At 40.8% G+C, this 19,169-nt stretch overlaps 1 protein-coding gene across 14 annotated transcripts in view; it reads right to left on the reverse strand.

Annotated features, from left to right (window-relative positions):
• Window positions 1-19,169, reverse strand: part of ZMYND8 (zinc finger MYND-type containing 8) — a 106,617-nt gene that overhangs the window by 46,384 nt on the left and 41,064 nt on the right. For 9 of the 14 annotated variants that reach the window (XM_084854040.1, XM_084854039.1, XM_084854035.1 and 6 more), the window contains 3 exons: window positions 13,287-13,435; window positions 2,010-2,228; window positions 566-679 (listed from right to left, as the gene is read on the reverse strand). In XM_084854040.1, the coding sequence (XP_084710166.1) occupies window positions 566-679; window positions 2,010-2,228; window positions 13,287-13,435 (482 nt within the window). The remainder of the gene's footprint in view (window positions 1-565; window positions 680-2,009; window positions 2,229-13,286; window positions 13,436-19,169) is intronic. The other 5 variants (XM_084854043.1, XM_084854038.1, XM_084854042.1 and 2 more) reach the window with 1 other exon arrangement.

Consider the following 19,169-nt stretch of genomic DNA (forward strand, 5'->3'; position numbering starts at 1 on the left):
ACAGGCAGCTTGCTTTCTTATCTTTTTGGCAGCAGCGATGGCAAGGAACCAATGTTGTTCCACTGTACGTTACATAGGGCAGGGATGGCAGATGATATATCTTTGGGTGATTTTGGATTGTCAAAGGCTTTTAATTCACACTTGTTTCACAATAGCAACAATTTTACTTTTTCCACCTAAATTAGGTCGCTGAAATGAAGAAACCCTGGAGTAACCAGAAATGGACTTGTATGTGGAATGACTATGAGTTCAGTTTAGCTCCGGTACTGAAAACAAATCCCTAAGCTCAGAAAGAGCTCAGACATGCCTTATTCTTTAATTCAAAGTGCATGTCTTTTCTACTTGACTCTGGTTGGTGAATTTTGGGATTTTAGTAAAAAAACAACAACAAAAACCAAAACCCACCCCCACACAATAGATTTGATAAGCCTGAAGTTTGCCCACCCCCATCTTACATAGGTAAGATGGTCCTAGGGTGCTTTATCAGTAGTTAGAAATCTAAAGACTGAATTATCCATAAACAAATCATATACAATGGAGTCAAGTATCAACACATTATTCTTACCCCTGGCTGTTTCATTTTCTGTAGTGCAAACTTGAGCAAGTAGGATAGCTGTTCAATAGTGAGCATTGTCATAGCTTTACTCTGTGTTTCTATGCATTCCGCTACAGTAATTTTCTAAAAATAAAGGTAAAAAATGCTGAAAATTTGTAAAATGTGTAGAGATGAGTACCCCAAACTCCCCTTCACTATTATGGAACATGCAGATTACTGACACATGCAAACACAAATAATGAAATTTCTTTTCCATTAAGTGATGCAATGGCTGTAACAACTGTCCTGTATTCATGAAAGTGTGCTAGCATCCCAAATAGTACTCAGGAAGCAATGCTTATTCTGTCACTCCTGGAAGGAAAAAAATCAAGACTGGATGATTTTCTGGCAGTTGCTGACTGACCCCCCCCCCCCCAAAATATTGCTGAACTATGAAACCAGGAGATCCATGGCTTGGATTCAGGCTAATTCATACTTAGAGAGACCCATGGATCCTGCTCAGTGTGTTTGGGCTTTTGACCAAATCTTGTTTACTTTCACAATCATGTCCGAGGAGCAGAAGAACACAAAGGAAGATTGTGGAAAATGGAAGTCATAGGTAACAGGAGCAGGTCTTGATGCTACAGGGGAAATGGAACCTGTGCTGAGTAATAATAGCATGCCCAGAGTTATAGATAACCTACTCAGGCATGCTAAATTTTATAAGCAATAAAGCTGACACTGCTTAGAAATGTGGAAGGCTATATTATGCTCTTTCAGTCTAAAAGGAGTGAGAGTATCATTTTTTAGGATGTTGGGGAAACAACCAGATTGTGTGTGAGGCCAAGGTTAGACCCATGCCTAGAATGATTGTTAGTATCTATCTTCTGTTACTTTCTGTCAACATTTTTGTTCCTTATACTAAGAAACCATAGAGACAACAAACAAAACCACATTCCCACTTATTGCTAGTGGTCTGGAAGCTGCTTTCCTGTGATGTCTTTCTAGACTGTCCAGTACGCATTAAATACAGAAAAAGATGGGCAGGACCATTTTTCCCCATATGGGCAATAGAAGAGGAAGGAATTCTACAATTGGCTGTGCTCACAGTTATTCAAATGTGTATCAAAGTGTACAAGGAAAACTTCACAGGGAAGCAGCTTTAACCAAGACAGGGAAAATGTGAATGGGGCTACACACACACACACACACACACACTTTTTGTCCTCACCCCCCACTTGTACTTGACAAAATGAACACAGAGGATACAGATGATAAAGGGTGAAGAAAGAAACCATTAATCAAACAAAAACATAAAACTGGTAAATATTAGCAAAAGCCTGATTTTATTTTATTCCTTTTCTACCTTTCCAAGAAGTGACCAGGCAGTCAAACTGGATGGAAAGAGAACAATGTTCTGAGAGGTGAAAAACTAATAGCAATGAGACAAATATGCTCCCCATATCAGACTAACCTCACATTCTGGGCAAAACCAATCCCCCTCTGGCTCCGCTGTCAGTTTCAGACACTTAGCGTGATAAACCCGAGGGCAGAGTTCACAGCAGAGGACTTGGCCTTCCCGATGACAAACCCAGCAATAGAAATCATTCCGTCCATCCTGCGGTACAACATCAACAGGGTCTGTGGTGAGTGGCTGCTTCATATAGTAAAACGGACCATGTCTTAGTTCTGACTGAAATGTAGGCAAGAAAGACAGGTTTGGTTTCAAAACAAATTTGCATTTTCAAATAAAAATAATAATCAAACATGACCAAACCACCCCCACCTTTAATAGAACCCACGTAGTGTTTCTGCATTTCCATACTCTCACTCAGCCCACATATATCCCCCAAGGCTGGGGTAGGCCACCCAGTGTCTCCACATGCTTTATACTACAGCTCCCATAAACCCCAATGATTGGCTAGGCTGGCTGGGGCTGATGGGAGTTGTAGTCCAAAAATCTGAAGGGCACCGGGTTGCCTACTTCTGCCCTAAAGGAAGTGCAGATGTTTTGAAGCTCCTTAATTAGGGCCAAACTAGACTTGATGGTATTCATGCCAATTAATAGTTCTGTGACATTTTTTTTTTTAAAGTAAACAGCAGCCATGGCTGGGTAGAGAGGGGCTTTAACCCTTTGTCCCATTGCAATTCTGATCCAATTCAGACCTCTCTGCCCCCGGCTGAAATTTGCAACAGGAGGTAAACTCTCATTGGCTACAATGGAAGATTCTCTCCCAATGCAAATAGCAGTCATGGACGGAGGGGGGAGAGTTTAGACTGGGACCACAGCAGGGGAAAAAGCCTCCTTACCCCAGGCCATGGTCCCTGCCATTTACTTCTTAAAAACACATTCATGTAGTATGTATGTAAAGCATGTCTGCGTCAGGAAGAAATGCACAAATCTTTGTTATCACAAAAGAAATTTGATGGGTGCCAGGACTAGTCTCAAACAGGTTGTGTTTCTCCTGTTTCCCACCCCCATACACACACACACACACACACACGTGTGTGTGAGGGTTTGGACTTATCATCATCCATTACATAAACAAATGAAGCTATGATTTGCCTTATCTTCCTATATTTCAACTCATTTACCAGTCAGACTGCCCAACAAGTGGATGAATTCCTAACAGTTATCACAGACAGGAAATAACACTGATGCAAGCATTAATTTCCTTTGAAAAGACAAAGGGTCTTTCGACTTAGCATCATTAAAAACCAAGATAATAATGTTGTTAGTTTATTAAGAGACTTCCAGGGTTTTAAAGGAACAACTGAAGATGAGAATCTCTATGATAAGGCTTGCTTCCTGTTACACATTAACTAACTTGCTGCCAGGCCAAAGGCCTGAAATAATAGCAAATAGCACATTTTGTAGTAGGAGTGTGCACCAAAGAAAAATTCAGGTTGGAACCTACTTTGGACAGTGGGCTGCTTCAGCTGGGGCCCTTGGATAGATACCATGTTTTGGTTCGGATTAGAAGAAGAGCCTTGCTTTGTTTTCCAAAAGCTTCAGATGTCTCCCTATTAACTATAATAGGAAAACCAACTAATGTTTTGCCAAAATTGGATGAAATGTATAGGTATAAGCAGCTCGTTCTGAGGGGATGAGCTTGCAGGTTTTAGACAAATAGGTGCAGCCCGGTTTGTTCAAGGGAAGCCTTTAAAGTTGTAGGATTTTTTAAAAAACAAAAAACAAAACAGCCCTATCTTCTCTGTGGCTTTGTTGGGCTATTTGCATGAAAATACAACATAGCGGTGCCCCCTGGACAAGTTGCCTGCAACATTTCAGAATGACTGGTGCAGGGGTTATGTCATTATGATGAATGAAGAATAGTATGAGACTTTGGGGGCAGGGGCAGGGAGAACTGATCACAATGGTTCTGCTGCCTCTGATTCCACCCATCCCAAGCTCCCTGCTGCAGAAATCAACCCAAATGCCTAGGTGGGTTGGGCCACTGGGAATGTGATGGATAGGGTGGGGCCAACAAGTACATCCCCACTCTCCAAATTACATGAGGGGGAATGAGTTAATAGGACTACAGTCACATAACAATGAACACACACTGTCAGATGGATACTATATAATATATTCACTTACACAGAGAGGCCTACAAATAACACTGAAATTAAATCAAATGGTTCTAAGGCCAGAATGATGGTGGGGATGATGGTGATTGGAAGGTGACTTTCCTATAACTAACAACATATATTACAATCAAAACAGACACAAGCAACAGCCAGAGTAAATTACATAAATTAGGATGCGAGGAATTGGATTTTAGGAAAGGATTGGTATGGATTGCAATAAGGGAAGGTTTCAGTAGAACAAACAAAACCCACCACCAACTCCACAAACTCTTGAAGCATTGCTGCACCTAAGAGAGTAAATTCGCAAAGAGGCCAACTTCTGATGTGTTGATACAACATCCCTCCCCAAAGCACTGTGATTAAAGAGCCCTGGTAAAATCATTCTTTGACTGGAAGGCAGAGCTGTCATTCACAAAATGATACCCCCTCCTCTTCCTCCCCCTGCCTGGTGTTTTCCTTTTATGGAGAATTAGGGAGTGAATGTATCATATTACACTTACAAACTAAAAGCCACCCAGTGAAGCAGGAACCAAGTTTTCAGACAAGCCTGCTTTGCTTCAGAGTGCTTCAGAGAGTTGCCTCAGTTCGGAGGTGGTCTGAATCTCTCTGAAGTGGGCAGCTTCAGCTCAAGCTTCACATAAAGAGAATTATTCATCTACTTATTAAGATACAAAAATATGTGGCTTGACTGAAACAGACTGGCTCATTTGACTAACAACAGGATGTGTTAGTCAAGTCAAGGAAAGGGTTTCTCATCATGTTTTTCTTGCTCATTTATTTGCTTTTTCTTCCAACTCCAGAAGAGCTGGAGTATGTGTCAATAGCAGTATCTTATACAAACATAAATAAATAAAATTTATTTATTTATTTATTATAGCATTTTTATACCGCCTTTCTAATACTAATCAAGACAGTTTACAAAAGGTCCAAAACATAAAAACCATAATCAGACAGACAGTAGAACAGTAAAAACTTTAAAAACCATTAACAATTACAAAAGCCAAGTTTAAAAGTTGCATCTTGACTCCCTTCCTGAGGAAAAATCACTTGTTCATAGAAGCCACAATAATCACAGGATCTTTACCCCCTTCTTGAGTACAAAGTGAGTGTGAACCAGCTGTTAACTCTAAAGAGAGAGTGTTCCAGACTTTGGGAGCAACACAGGAGAAAGCCCTTTCCCGCATGCCCAGCAAGTAAGCCTCTGCAAGTGAGGGCATCTTCAAAACGGGCCTTTCCTGCTGAACTTAATAACCAAGCAGGTGATACAGAGATAGAGGAATGTTTATGTGAGGGATCATCTATCAAGCTCCAGTCTGAGCAATCAATTCCTTGTTTTAAAACAGGGGAACATTAGCAAGCGCAGGTACGATAATTTCTTAAGACTAACTCTATAGCAGCAATGAGAGCAAACAGATCTCACTTTTCTGCCATCCTTGCATCTGCGCAATGCAGGTCAACTGAGCTTTTTTGAGTGGTTAAGGATTTGCTTGACAAGAACCCTGCAATTCACTGTGACCATTTTGCAACACATTCTGCAGGAAAAATCGCTTGTTACAATAATCACAGGATCAATGTTCATGGTAATTGCTTCTCCATCTTATTGTTTTGTGTTGGATACATTCACCTTGTTCTGCCTGAGGATGTGGACAAGTTGTTTCAAAGTTTGTGACCTGACCTCTGGATCTTTGCCCACCATGGTAAGAATCTCTGCTAGAGGGGGGTTGATGACTTGGATCTCAGAGGTGGTAAATGCCTCCGTGTGGGAGGTAAGGTCCCTTCCGTCCTCAAGGAGCAGTTGGTCCTTCCTTACATACTGAAGAAATCTAGCTTAGATTCAGAAAGCATTTATTCTACATTCTTTTTTAGTGGAAGTGAGCTTCAAAGCAAAGTATAATTTGGTCTTTAAGTGGATGTTGTCAATGCGCCACGTATAAGCACATACAAGAAAAGCCAAAAGGAAGATGTACTTATTTACATTAGAAATTCCATTATTTCAAGTTTTTTCTGCCTTGAATAATTTTGCAAAGAAAGCAACTCTGTAGATTAAAGGGAGCAGTAAAGGATTTTTTTTTTTTTGAAGATTCACTGCCCCTTATAGCAAAATCCAATAGAGAAAAGTATGGTTCCAACATCTCTGCAATTCCACTAGTCCATGTGTGCCAAAGATACACACCCATTATATGCTAGATAAGATATATTTTATGAAAAAGTAAACACTTATAAGCATAAACTGTTCAACAATGAGCCATGTCAGTGTGAAAAGAAATATGATCCTACTTGAATCTTTTCATGAAGTCTTCATATACTATCCAACTGTGTAGTACCTCAAAACTAATCACAATATCCTACACATGGTACAATTCAAAAAGTGGTAGGTCAAGTATAAAAAAAGCATTGCAACATGAATAGCAGCAGCATGGCTAAAAAGTACCGAATACAGCACTGACAAATTAAGCAAAGGTAGGGGGCACATGCTGAACTGTTTGTACTAAAACTAAAGTGGCCCCACTGCTCCAATTAGGAGCAATTCTCTAGTGCAGACTAGGCCTAAGGCATGAGAAATGTTCCTCATCCATATTCCTTGGGCCTCCAAGGTACACCTTCAGCAAAACAGAAAGACCACGCTTGAGACTTGACATTCCCAATATTTCCAAAGTCAGAAAACCAAATAAACAGGCACAGGAACTTGTAATCTCTTATACACATTCAGCCTTCTTAATACTTGTGAGAACATGTTACACAATTGGTTATATCACCACAATCTCAATCTCTATTTACCCCATCAAAAACTGAAGTAAATTCAGATTGCCCCTGGAGAATTTGGAGTTTTACTGTTGCCATTGTTTCATCTTAAAATAAATGGCTGTGTAAACACTGCTACTACTGGAAGGCAAACATAGATGGAGTTTACAGAGTTCTATGTAGGCATGGAATAACCTGATTGTATCCAAGTTAGCCATCATGGGTTTTATGCTCACATTTTAAAAGACGCATTTATTGAAAACAACAATCTTGAATTCACCATCTTGGACGTGCTTCTTGAGGTAAACAAGCCCTTCCTAAATTATAAATGTCACACCCTAGTCTATTCTCTGGGTCCTTTTGTGTGTTGCATGTTCAGGCTTCGATTTATCAAGTGACACTCCAGTTGCAAAACTTATCAATTCCCAGTGCATTTCCTCATATTCAACTTGCCAGTAGCCATTACCCTAGAGGCACTCTACCTGTATTAATTCACCTCAAAATGGTTGCATAACTAAAAATGACATTATGTAGTAGCAGTTATGACTACTCAGTGACATCTGAGACACTTTGCAGAGTAAGTGCTTGGATCTGCTCCGACTTGGATGCCAGAGAAATAGTGTGGGTCCACAGGATGTACATTTAGCAACTACTGGTCCAGCTGTTGAGAATACTTTTCAGTTTGTATAATCTATGGAAGTGGGCAGGTTTCTAGAAGGGGTGGGGCTTACTACATATGTGCTTCGGCTATTGGGCAGTATAGAAATGAAATAAATAAAATAAATACATAAATAAATATGTGCTTGCCCCGTTTCCATCCTGGAATATTAAGGATTCCAGGGTGAGACTAGCCCTGGGTCAGAGGACTGGTGAATGCTTTCTTGTGTGAAGGCACTGTACCATCTAAAGGTGGTAGTAAAACCTTGCTTGAAAAAAACCCTCCTTTAACCCCACTATGTTGGATCATTTCCAGCCAATGTCCAGTGTTCTATTCCTGGTTAAGGAGCTTGAGCATGTGATCAATTCTCCAGGTTTTCCTGGATGAGGCGGATTATCAAGACTCATTTCAATCTGGCTTCAGGCCAGCTATGGAACAGAGACAGCTTCAGTCAAACTGATAGATGATCTATGCTGGAAACTTGACAGGAGGAGTACATCCTTGTCAATTCTGCTAGTCCTTCCAGTTGCTTTTGATACCATTGGCCACAGTAACCTCCTGGACTGCCTGGGCAGGCTGGAATTCAGGGGCACTGTTTTACAGCGCTACCAGTCTTTTCTGGATGGTCAGTTCCAGAAGGTCATGCTAGGAAATTGCTGCTTGTCACCATGGCTACTGGGCTAAGGTGTCTCACAGGATTCCATCTTGTTCCCTGTTCTTTTTAAGATCAACATAAAACCACTGTGGGAGGTTGTTTGGAGAGTTGGCGTGTTGTGCCATCAGTATTCTGATGACCCCCAGCGATCTCTCTCCCTTCCATCTGATTCCAGGGAAGCTGTTGAGGTTCTGAACTAGTTTCAAGTTGGTGATGGGATGTCTGAGAGTGTACAAACTGAGGCTTAATCCAAGTAAGAAAGAGATGCTCTTGATCAGAAGAATGATTGATCTAGGAGTATGAATTCAGACTTTTTTTGGATGTGGTCACACTTCCTTTGACGATTCAGGTATGTCACCTGAAGATTCTTTTTTTCAGTTTTGAAACCTGGACGCTCAGGAGTTACCTGTGGCCAGGAGTACTATTTCACAGGTTAGGTTGGTGCGCCAGCTATGCCCATTCCTAGAGATGTCAGATCTGGCCACAGCAACCCATGCCTTAGTTACATCAAAACATTCTCTAGGGGCTGCTTCTGAAAAGTGTCCAGACTGGTGCAAAATGCAGCAGCCAGTCTATAAACTGGAACATATTATTAGGATCATGCTACTCACTAATTAAAACAGGTATGTTAGCTTCCAGTTTGTTTTCAAATACAATTCAAAGTGCTGATATGATTTTTAAAGCCCTATTATACAGCTTAGGACCAGGATATATGAAGGACTGCCTGATTCCATATGGCCCCGCCTGATTCCATATGGCCCCGCCTGATTCCATATGGCCCCGCCTGATTCCATATGGCCCCGCCTGATTGTTAAAATCCTCTAGTGGGGCTCTCGTATGTGTCCTGCCAACTTCCGAGCTGGACTTAGCGAAAATGACAGGGTATTTCTGTGGCTGCCCGCAGATTTTTTTGTGGCTGCCCACCCTAGAGAGAATTCACCCCTCATTGATTACTTTTTGCCACTTTGTGAAAACCTTCCTGTTTAGGCAAGACTCTGGCCTGTAAGAATAGTTTTTATTCCTCTGGCATGTTACTCTGCTAAAGTTTGTATGGTCTTATTAATATTTTATCTGCAGTTTTGTTATGTATTACATTACTTATTGTTTTTTATTCTTGAATTTTATCATTTTACTGCTATTTTAAAATGTTTTGATCCATTTTTCTGATATATTTGTATTGTTAGCAGCTACTTTGGGCAGGATTCATCAAAAGGCATGATAAAAATATTAAACAAACAAACAAACAGCTATAACCACACTGCTATATGAGAGAGATTTCCCATGATAAAGTCTACTTGACTATTACAGGCAACAAGAATAGAGCATGCTATTTGCTGCTGCTGCAGTTCCACCAACAGTATTCTTATTTTTAAAAAGTACAACAACCATTATGTCCAGTTATCACCAACCATATGCTAGTATTAATACTATTAATAATGTGTTCGGCAGAGCAAATATCCCCCCTGATGTATTCCCCTGGATGTAGAGAGGGAACACATGAATCAGAAATACCAAAAGAGCTATTTTGCTATGCATGCAGCTTTGTCACAACCAGACAGAGTAATCCTGGGGTTGTGGTGAGGTTCCATTGTAGAAAATCACCACTTCCTAAGCCCTGCTAGTTTGTACTGGCCACGGCAAAAGAGGTATGTGGATTTTTTGTTTCAACCCTCCCGTTTGGTCTGTTTAATTTCCCCTCCTCTAACTGACATTAATGGGAAGAAAAGTATGCCAGCTCCAGGACTGGTGTACTTTTCCAGCCTTCTGGTGTGTGTTGGGGAAACAAAGGGGCTTTGAGTTTGGCAGATTCAAGGCCTCCATGATACCCCACTGAATGTTCTGTTTTGAACACTATGCCTGCGGAGCACTGTGGGTGATGACAGCAGAGCTTTCCACCATGGCACCAGGGATGCCTCCAGTGGCAGACCTTCCTCTTCGCTTGCAGACATCTGAAGACCCCTCAGCTGCCCTAAATATAAGTTCTACTTATCAAAGATTAGAATATTAAAAATTATCTATCTGCTACTGATATTTGAGAATGACTCACAGCTGCTCCTTTTAGCTTATTGAAGAAGCAAGACAAGTCATTTGTAGACTGACTGCAAAAACATAAAGCACTTAATATACTTTAAAGCAGAAATCTAAGTTTGAGTTTTTGCAAAGAAGCTGATATTTCCAAGCATTTATTTACCAATTTTATTTTGCCAGCAATAAGACTAAGACTAACCCAAACAAAACACTGTTCATTTATAGTTGACCTTAACTCAGGGTGCTTTTAATGGTTATAGCTTCCAACATACATCTGTTATGAATACAACACTCATATGAAGCTCATACAGGTGATCCTCTAAAGCCAGCAACCACGTATCCACTGTGTTTAATTTCTACCTGAAAAGCTGGGGCAGCACTGATGCTCCAATTCTTTTCAACTGGTAGCTATGATCATGGGAATACTGAAGAGTGATTAACAGCCCCCCACCCCCGATACTGCTGAAGTATAGAAAGACATATGGGAAGGTAAGTTTACAGAAAACAGGAAATCCCAATCAGAATATGCCTTTTCCCCCACAAATGCCACAGTAATGGATCAACTAAAGTCACTATTGAACTTTATGGGGGGAATGCACATGCTATTTTCATTTAATTTAGATGATTAATGATTTATAGGATGATAATGTGGAAATCCTTTCTAATTTGATTATTTATTTCCCTGGAACTATTTAGCCAACTAATTAGCAGAAATATTACCATTTCCAAATTGTCTAAGTACGATTGCCTTGCTGCACTTCTTTACTATGTAAATGGTGTAGTGCATTAGATGCATCAATTTAGCAATACAAAAACGAAGTAGCAGTTGGAGCAACAGTGTGGAAGGTGTCTTTGCCATCACAGAGCTCCATCCAGGAAGATTCCACCACATTCCAGATAAGATCTTTCAGCAAGTGAAGGTCAGCAGCACTTTACACTTTAGCACTGCAGTATAGTGTTTCCCTTAGGGCAAACTGTTCCAGAACTGCCCAGCCTATACCTATGAAAGAGCCAATCAGCCTGTTGGCATGGCATTCCTGAAAGTTACCTTAGGGAGTGGCATAAAAGCAAGAGTGGGAGACTCTGGACATTTATTACAAGAATTATGAAAGAGCAATAGTTAAAGAGTGGGCATGAGGGCAAACAGAGCAGTTTCAGATCCTATCCTCACACTAGCCTAAGCCTAGTCTTACACTATTCATGATTACTGGTGTTCCTCAAGGCCATATCCAGAGTTCCTGAAGAACATCAACATAAGGACAGCAAGGCAAGGGACTCTGTTGTTTCCACTACCACCATTGTGTTATTCAGCTTCCTCCATTGTGAAACAACCAACAGAAAAGATGGCAAGCAAGTGGGTCTCCATGTAGAAGTGGGGCAGTCTTATCTAGTGGGGCTGTTCGCAAAACACAACCTACCATAGGTTATTTAATCCATGGTGAGGCTGTGGCGCATGTGGGGTACTTGAGGCCACCATTTTGAATATGCTACACCACTCAGGGGTTGGTGTGTCATGAGAACCCAGCAAGAATGAGTTATGTGAGTGTTAAACAACCCTCGCATAACCCAGGGTCTGTTTTAAGGTTATGTGAGAGTTGTTTAACCCTCACATAAACCACGCTCGCTGGGTTCACATGACACAACATACTCAATTTGGCGTCTGTGGGTGCAGCAGCTCATCATGGGTAAAATATTGTTCAAACCCAGTTAGTATGTCATCCACCCAACTCAAAGACTGTCCACCAGTAAAGTTGGTATCCCAGTGCTTCAGACCAGGTAGAATGGAGGAACGCTCAATGCCACTTTAGCCAATCCAGGTGGCTTGTCTACTGTCCTGGGGCCTGGCTTCCAACTAGACTGGATCTCTTTCTGATGTATCAACAAAATGTAATGACCAAGTACTTTAAGTTCTCATGAGGGCGTATACCACAGAAGAGGGGGCAAAAAGTGTAATTAGCAGTCTACAGCTCTTGTTGGGAGCTGCCCCTTTTCAGCATGTCACTCCTTTGCTGAAGGAACTACACTGGCTGCCTATTTGCTACTGGGCCAGGTTTAAGGTTTTAGTACTAGTGCACAAAGCCTTAAGCAACTTGGGACCAGAATACCTGAGAGAGCACCTTCTCGCTTACCAACCTGCCCAGTCACTGAGGTAATTTGAGGGCATGCTCCTGGTAGTTCCACATGGACCTATGGCCCGACTGGAGTCCACCAGGAGAAGAGACTTCAGTGTGGCGGCCCCCTTTCTTTGGAATTCCCTGCCCCTGGAGGTCAGGCAAGCACCAACGTTCTGCTGTTTACAGTGCCTCCTGAAAACAGCACTGTTCCAGGAGGCATTCCTTAATTGACCAGTCACAGTTCTTACTGGTATTCGGTTTTTAAAAATTGCGTAATTTTAATCTGATGTTTTAATCTTTTTATCCTTTTACTGTTTTATCTCGTGTTCACTGCTCCAAAACCTGTTCTGGATATGGAGTGGTATATAAATATTGTAAATAAATAAAATACGATAGCTGTATGCTACCTCCAGTATCAGAAGCAGTATACCTCACAATACCAGTTGCTAGAGAACAGAAGCAGGAGGTGCTATTGTCCTCATGTCCTGCTTTGGGGTTTCCCAGCAGGATCTGATTGGCCACTGTGGGAAGCAGGATGCTGGACTAGATAGGCTTTTATTCTGATCCAACAGGGCTGTTCTTATGTGAATTTAGTCTTTGTTTTGTTTTTAAGTGGTTCTCTCTCAAGTTGGTTAAACCCTGGCAGTATTTGCCTGGGGGATGGGAGTTTGTTAAATATAAGGGGCATTAAGCATTGCTTGACATTAGAATCTGTTTAACCAGAAGTCTGGTTACTTATGAAAAAACCCCACTCTGTAGTAGACTTCACTTCTAAGTTTCATAGACACCTTGATTGTTGCAGAAACTAGGAATGGAATAGTAATTGCCATATTCAGCAGACCCTATAGCCAATAGAGAACCATTACCACAAGCAGAGATACTGGACCAAGAAAAGAGTAGAGTGCCTAGATATCATCATGAGTTTCAAATACAACATTGCATCAGATCTACGACTTCTATTACCTGCTCTTTATTGTTACTGTTCAATAAGCCAGGTTTCTTTTTCTTTTTAATAGGGCTTGTTGATGAGTCTTCCGGAGAGTGACCATTGGAAGAGTGTGGAGGACTCGGAAACTTCCTTTTTTGTGCTGTACGTTCAGCAGAACCAGGATCTAAAATATATACATGTATATATTATAGCAACATTAAGAACCAATGGCATATTATTAAAATTGTACTATTACTTTTTATTATTATACTGAACAGAACATACTAATTTAGATAAAATGCAGTAAAGACAAAGCCATGAAGACATTGACACCAAGACAGGTTTTACTTGTATTCTGAAGAATTCTACTATTGCTCCTTACCACAATTTTTAAATATATTTAAGATATATCCAGCAAGTATCAAACATCATATTCAAATATGTTTCACAATTAGCATCTAGCTATCTATTCATCAACTACACAGTTGTCACCGGCAAGCCATGAGGATTCAGCCAAGACAAGAAAGTATGAAACTGAAGCCAAGCGATAATTTATTACACACCATGGGAGGTCTAGGGTTGTGTTTTTTTTATGTAACTGTACATTTGGTCACAGGTATTCTGAAAGGAATACATACAATCCAAGCATCACTGCTGGTCACAATTGTGAGAAGTCAACAGTGTAAGGAAAGTGCTAAGAAGATGAAGTGACTGAACTTCAGTCAAGACCTGAATGACTTCATTCATTCACTCTGATGATGCAAGACCATGAAGTGATCATGCATGACTATGAGGTATTATGCATGACCATGAAATAATTTAGCAAGCATTCTACAGCTAACACAAAACATGCCTTTGGAACCAACATGAATTTTAGATTGCATACTATTTAGATGCCCAGAGAAAAATAACCCATTATTAATCCAATGTAGAATGCAAGATTTGTGACAGGCATTGAGAGTATTTATTTCTATACCACCCAATAGCCAAAGCTCTCTAGCTACCTCAAGGGCACAATCCTATGCATGTTTAGACAGAAAGAAGTCCTACAACTCCCAGCATTGCTCCAGCGAGCCATAGTGGCTGGAGCATGCTGGAAACCGTAGAACTTTTTTCTGTCTTAGCATGCATACAATTGTATCCTAAATATATATAAATACACACTCATGTCACTGTCATACAGCTTCCCAAATTCTTCTTCATATGACAATTTCCCTATACTGATATAACTTATTTATAAGGGAAATCATGTACATGTACACCATCCAGTATGAAAGACATGTGTCTTATTTTACGGTATTTAAGAGCAGTGCACCCATGATTACCTGTCCTGAAAAATAAGCACTGCTCATTGCCTGCAAGCCATCAGCTTCTACTCTTGCTGAATAGCTTAAACCAGATTCACATGGCTCATTTGGCACAGGCACATTCAATTCTGACAGACAAAACAAACAGAAAAGCAGCTGTGTGAATCAGCCTGAGCATGTCTCAGAAACTAAGCAGGGTCAACCCTGGTTGCTACTTGGATGGGAGACCGCCTGGGAATCAGGTTTCCTGCACTGAGCAGGAGGTTGGACTTGATGGTCTTGTAGGCCCCTTCCAACCCTATGATTCTATGATGTAGCCTTTCCTAAGGCACAGGTAAATTACTCCAAGTAAAATTCTGGTGATGTTCACATGGAATATGTAGTGCTTTATCTAGGATCCTTTCTCAGGAGAATCCGTATATTTGCATATCTGCTCAAGTGTTTCTACCCTAGGAAGCAAATGCAGAAGTCCTGCTGTAGACAATTTGTTCCTCCGCTCTAGACAAAAATTAATGGCCAGTGTGCCTGTGAACACATGGCCCTGTAAAAATAGTCCACTAGGGGGCATGGGACAGCTTCCCATCATTCAGTGCAATTAAAAAAGAAGCATGTGAAAAACCAGATCTACAGCAAATACACAATGTTAATAAAAATGGATTCAGCCCAAGCTGGTCCTTCGTTAAGAATACGTGTGAATATACCCTTCATTTCTAATTTTGAGAGAGGATTATCCTCAAATGTGCCCAATTCATACAGTGTTAATAACTGCAAAGAAATTTACACATACAATTGATATTGCCCCACGGAGTCCAGGATCCACATACATTATTATATGATTGTTTAAACCTGTGGTAGCCATCCTGAAATACTCAATCCATGGGAACATATCCTGAAGGTTATAATAAATCATATGATTTTGTTCTAATTATCTTCAGCATTAATATAACTGGATTAGCATATTTTGACCTAGTCTGTTTCTAATACATAGGCTACTACTTGGTATCAGCCCAACAAGCAGAGAAATGAAAGTAAAAGACAGGCACATTAATTCTACATAATCCCTTTCTTTTCAGATCAACATTGGTGAAAAAAAGGCAGACAGAAATTAAAAATTATTTAAGATGTAAAGGAAACAAAACGTTATAGCATTGGCATAGACATGGATCGATGAGTTCAACAGTTTTATGAATTACATTAAAATGCTTACATCAGCCTTCCTCAACCTGGTGTCCTCCAGATGTTTTGGACTACAAGCATTCCTGACCATTGACCAAGGTACCTGGGGCTAATGGGAGTTGAAGTCCAAAATATATGAAGGATAACAGGTTGGGATGACTGGCTTACATATTGGAAGACAGTGTAAAATAGAGTATTTGTCCTAATACAATTATCCACAGTCTGCTAATTTCCAAGAGAGACCCCCATACCACTCATTTTCACCTAGCTCTTTTGGACTGTACAGAATTGGGACATAGTAGCTAAAAAGTACTATGTAAAAAGACTATGGTGCTCCTCAAGTGGCAGAGATTGAACGGGAGATCCAGTACTATTATTGTCTATTTATTAGTAATAGGAGTATACCTCTTAATATAATAAAATCCCTACGTGATTTTTACCGCTTTATATTATGTAATATAGTTTAAATACTACTGCTGCAGACCCAGAACTCAGAAAGTATACTGCTCGGGGGGGGGGGGGGATATCTCTTCATTTTTTAAAAAAGAAAAGATAGGCTGTATAAACCCTACATAAAGTCTTGTACATTTTTGTTCTTCATGGTGAATGTTTCACTGACATCTGGCAAGTGTGACAAACCCCAACCTTCCTCCCACCTTGAACATGCACAGATGAGCAGGCATCCTTCAGGCAGTTGCATGGAAATTCTTGCCCCCTTCCCAGCTCTAAGGTTGTAAAGAAGGTTGAGTGTTTGGCTGCTGCTGTGCAGAGGTGCCCAGAGTACCTCAGCTGTGCTGGGCCAAAGCACCTCCCCTTTTCTGCTCTAGAAGAGGAGAGGGGGCCTTCCACAGCTGCTGCGTTGCCAAGGCAGCTGGAGCACCTTGGCAAAATCAGCAAGCTTCTGAAAAGCACTTCCAGTTCCAAGCTTGGACTGGGGAGGGAGGCAGGGCATCGTCCCTGACCTCACACACCCAGGCTCAGCACAAAGTAAGTGGCAAGGGAAAGGTTAGGGTCCTAGCCACCACAAATTTTGGCTTGATTACCAAGGTCAGGCAAAAACTGTGGACCACTGCTTCAATGACAGTCATTAAGTGCCAGTGCCAGTTCAAGAGCAACAACTTCCTTTGCTCATGTTAATGCATTTTCAAATAATTAATATGACGATAAAATCTCTCCATCTTTTTGGAATGAAGCTATTTTAGCATCACATGACAGCACACAAAATCCACTGCCTACTTGCTGTTCTGGAAAAAAAAATTCCACGAGTCATTTCATAGTTGTATTCAAAATATGCATGAGAAAGTTGACTTATCTATGAAATGTAACCAAGCACAAATATAAAAGCAAAACAAGGCATTCTTTCTTGCAATATGTATGAAAGTGTGTTTATTCATGTGTTTTCATGTACAAAAAGTTTAAAATGAAGATATTTAGAAATCTATCCTTTCACTATCTAACTTCTAGGCAGTTCAACAGCAACTACATTCAAGAACATGAATAGAAATATAATTGAATGACACAGCCCATAGTGCAGGTTTAAAAATAATCTCCCCAAAATTACTAGCCTGCAAATGTTTTTACTAGATTGCTAGGGCTGCATTTACATGCTGGAGTTGGAAGCAGGGACTCCCCTCCTCCAGCATCCTGCTTGCTTTCTATGCTGGTCACAGAGGAGAGAGGGCACTCCATTCCTTCTCCATTAGTCTGTTCACTCAGCAGCAAGGAATTCCATGCACTTGTCTGCATGCAATTCCTGATCACCTCTGGCTAACAGATAAGTGTGTAAATTCAAGATTGTTATAGTGAGCAAAGATACAAGAGAGACACAGCTTCCTCGTGTACTTTTGAAATCAGACACTACAATCAAGGTAGAATTTTAAACTTCCAGTGATAGGTCAGCTTTAAAAACCTAATTTAATCACCGCTGGAATATTAAGCAATAGTTAATAAACACTGTGAATTATTCTGAGATTTACATCTGTTCTCCCACAAAAATAACTGATCAGAATATTACCAAGTACAGTGCCCCTGTATACAATCCAGCTCACTTCAGCAAGGGAGTATAGCATAGTCTTTTGAAAATTTTAGGAAACCTTAACACCTACTCCCTTTTCACTTAGAAATCTCAGTGGGCTTATCCACCTGGTTCCCATAACTTCCATGACCTGCTAACACTTCTGGCTAACTCCTACACTGACCTGCACCACTCCTTCTACTTGGTTTGTCTCTCTCCCCAGATGCACTTCATCTCCAGCCAGAGGTAACTAGCTTTACTCCTGAATGATCCTAAAGAACTCTGATCACCCTTCCATGGATGAATGTCAGTTACTGCAGTTTGAGGATGCAGACAGGGTGCTTGGAGATGTCTGATCCCTCTCCCTCCTCACAGAGGCTTTTGAAGCAAACTGTCCAGTGAGGTAAAAAGGCAGCAGACAGGAAGGTGAACTGCAAACTTTGCCATCTCCTCCTTCTCTCACATTGGCTTCCAAATTCTTTCGCACACAATTGCTTAATTCAATATAATGAGCCAAATGGTGCACTGCTCTCACCTTGCATGTCACAGAAACAGCATTCCCAAACTTGTTTTGCTTAGCCCCTTGTCAGAGGTTCAGATTTATGTTAATTAAGAGATAAAAGCCAGTTCCACACTCTATGGGAGCTTCTTTCCAGCTTTCAACAATGTCTTTCCTATATACTTTCAGCTATGCTTGGGGTGCCAGTGGGCACCAGTTTTGCCTACCCTGTCTCTACTCCTTACATAACTCATGTAGATAGGGAACCCCACCTCAGAAGGTAACACATGGTCCTCTGCTCACATAATACAAACTCACTGCAGACAAAGGGGCAAAAAGGTAAATATATATAAGGGACAGCAACTACTGAATACCATTCCAAACTAGAAAGAGGATTCATCAACAAACTCTTTACTCTTTGTTTGGGACTCATTACTTTGAATGAGTTCAAATCTCCAGGGCCAGATGAACTTCATCTGAGAGTAATAAAGGAACTGGCAGAAGAACTCTCAGAACCACTGTCTATTCTCTTTGAGATATCATGGAGGACGGGGGAAGTGCCAGATGACTGGAGGAGGGCTAATGTTGTCCCTATCTTCAAAAAAGGGTAAAAAGGAGGAACCTGGGAACTACAGACCAGTCAGTCTGACATCAATCCCTGGGAAAATTCTGGAGCAGATGATAAAGCAATCCATCTGTAAGCACCTTGAAAACAATGCAGTGATTACTCAAAGCCAACATGGATTTGTCAAGAACAAATCCTGACAGACGAATCTGATCCCTTTTTTTGATCAAGTAACCTCCCTTGTGGACCATGGGAATGCAGTAGACATCATATACCTCAACTTCAGCAAAGCTTTCGACAAAGTGCCCCATGATATCCTGATGAGCAAACTAGCTCAAAGTGGGCTAGATGAAACAA

This window comes from Heloderma suspectum, chromosome 4 (assembly GCF_057233095.1).
Source record: "Heloderma suspectum isolate Gila_16-S chromosome 4, 16-S_ref, whole genome shotgun sequence".
Taxonomy (NCBI): domain Eukaryota; kingdom Metazoa; phylum Chordata; class Lepidosauria; order Squamata; family Helodermatidae; genus Heloderma; species Heloderma suspectum.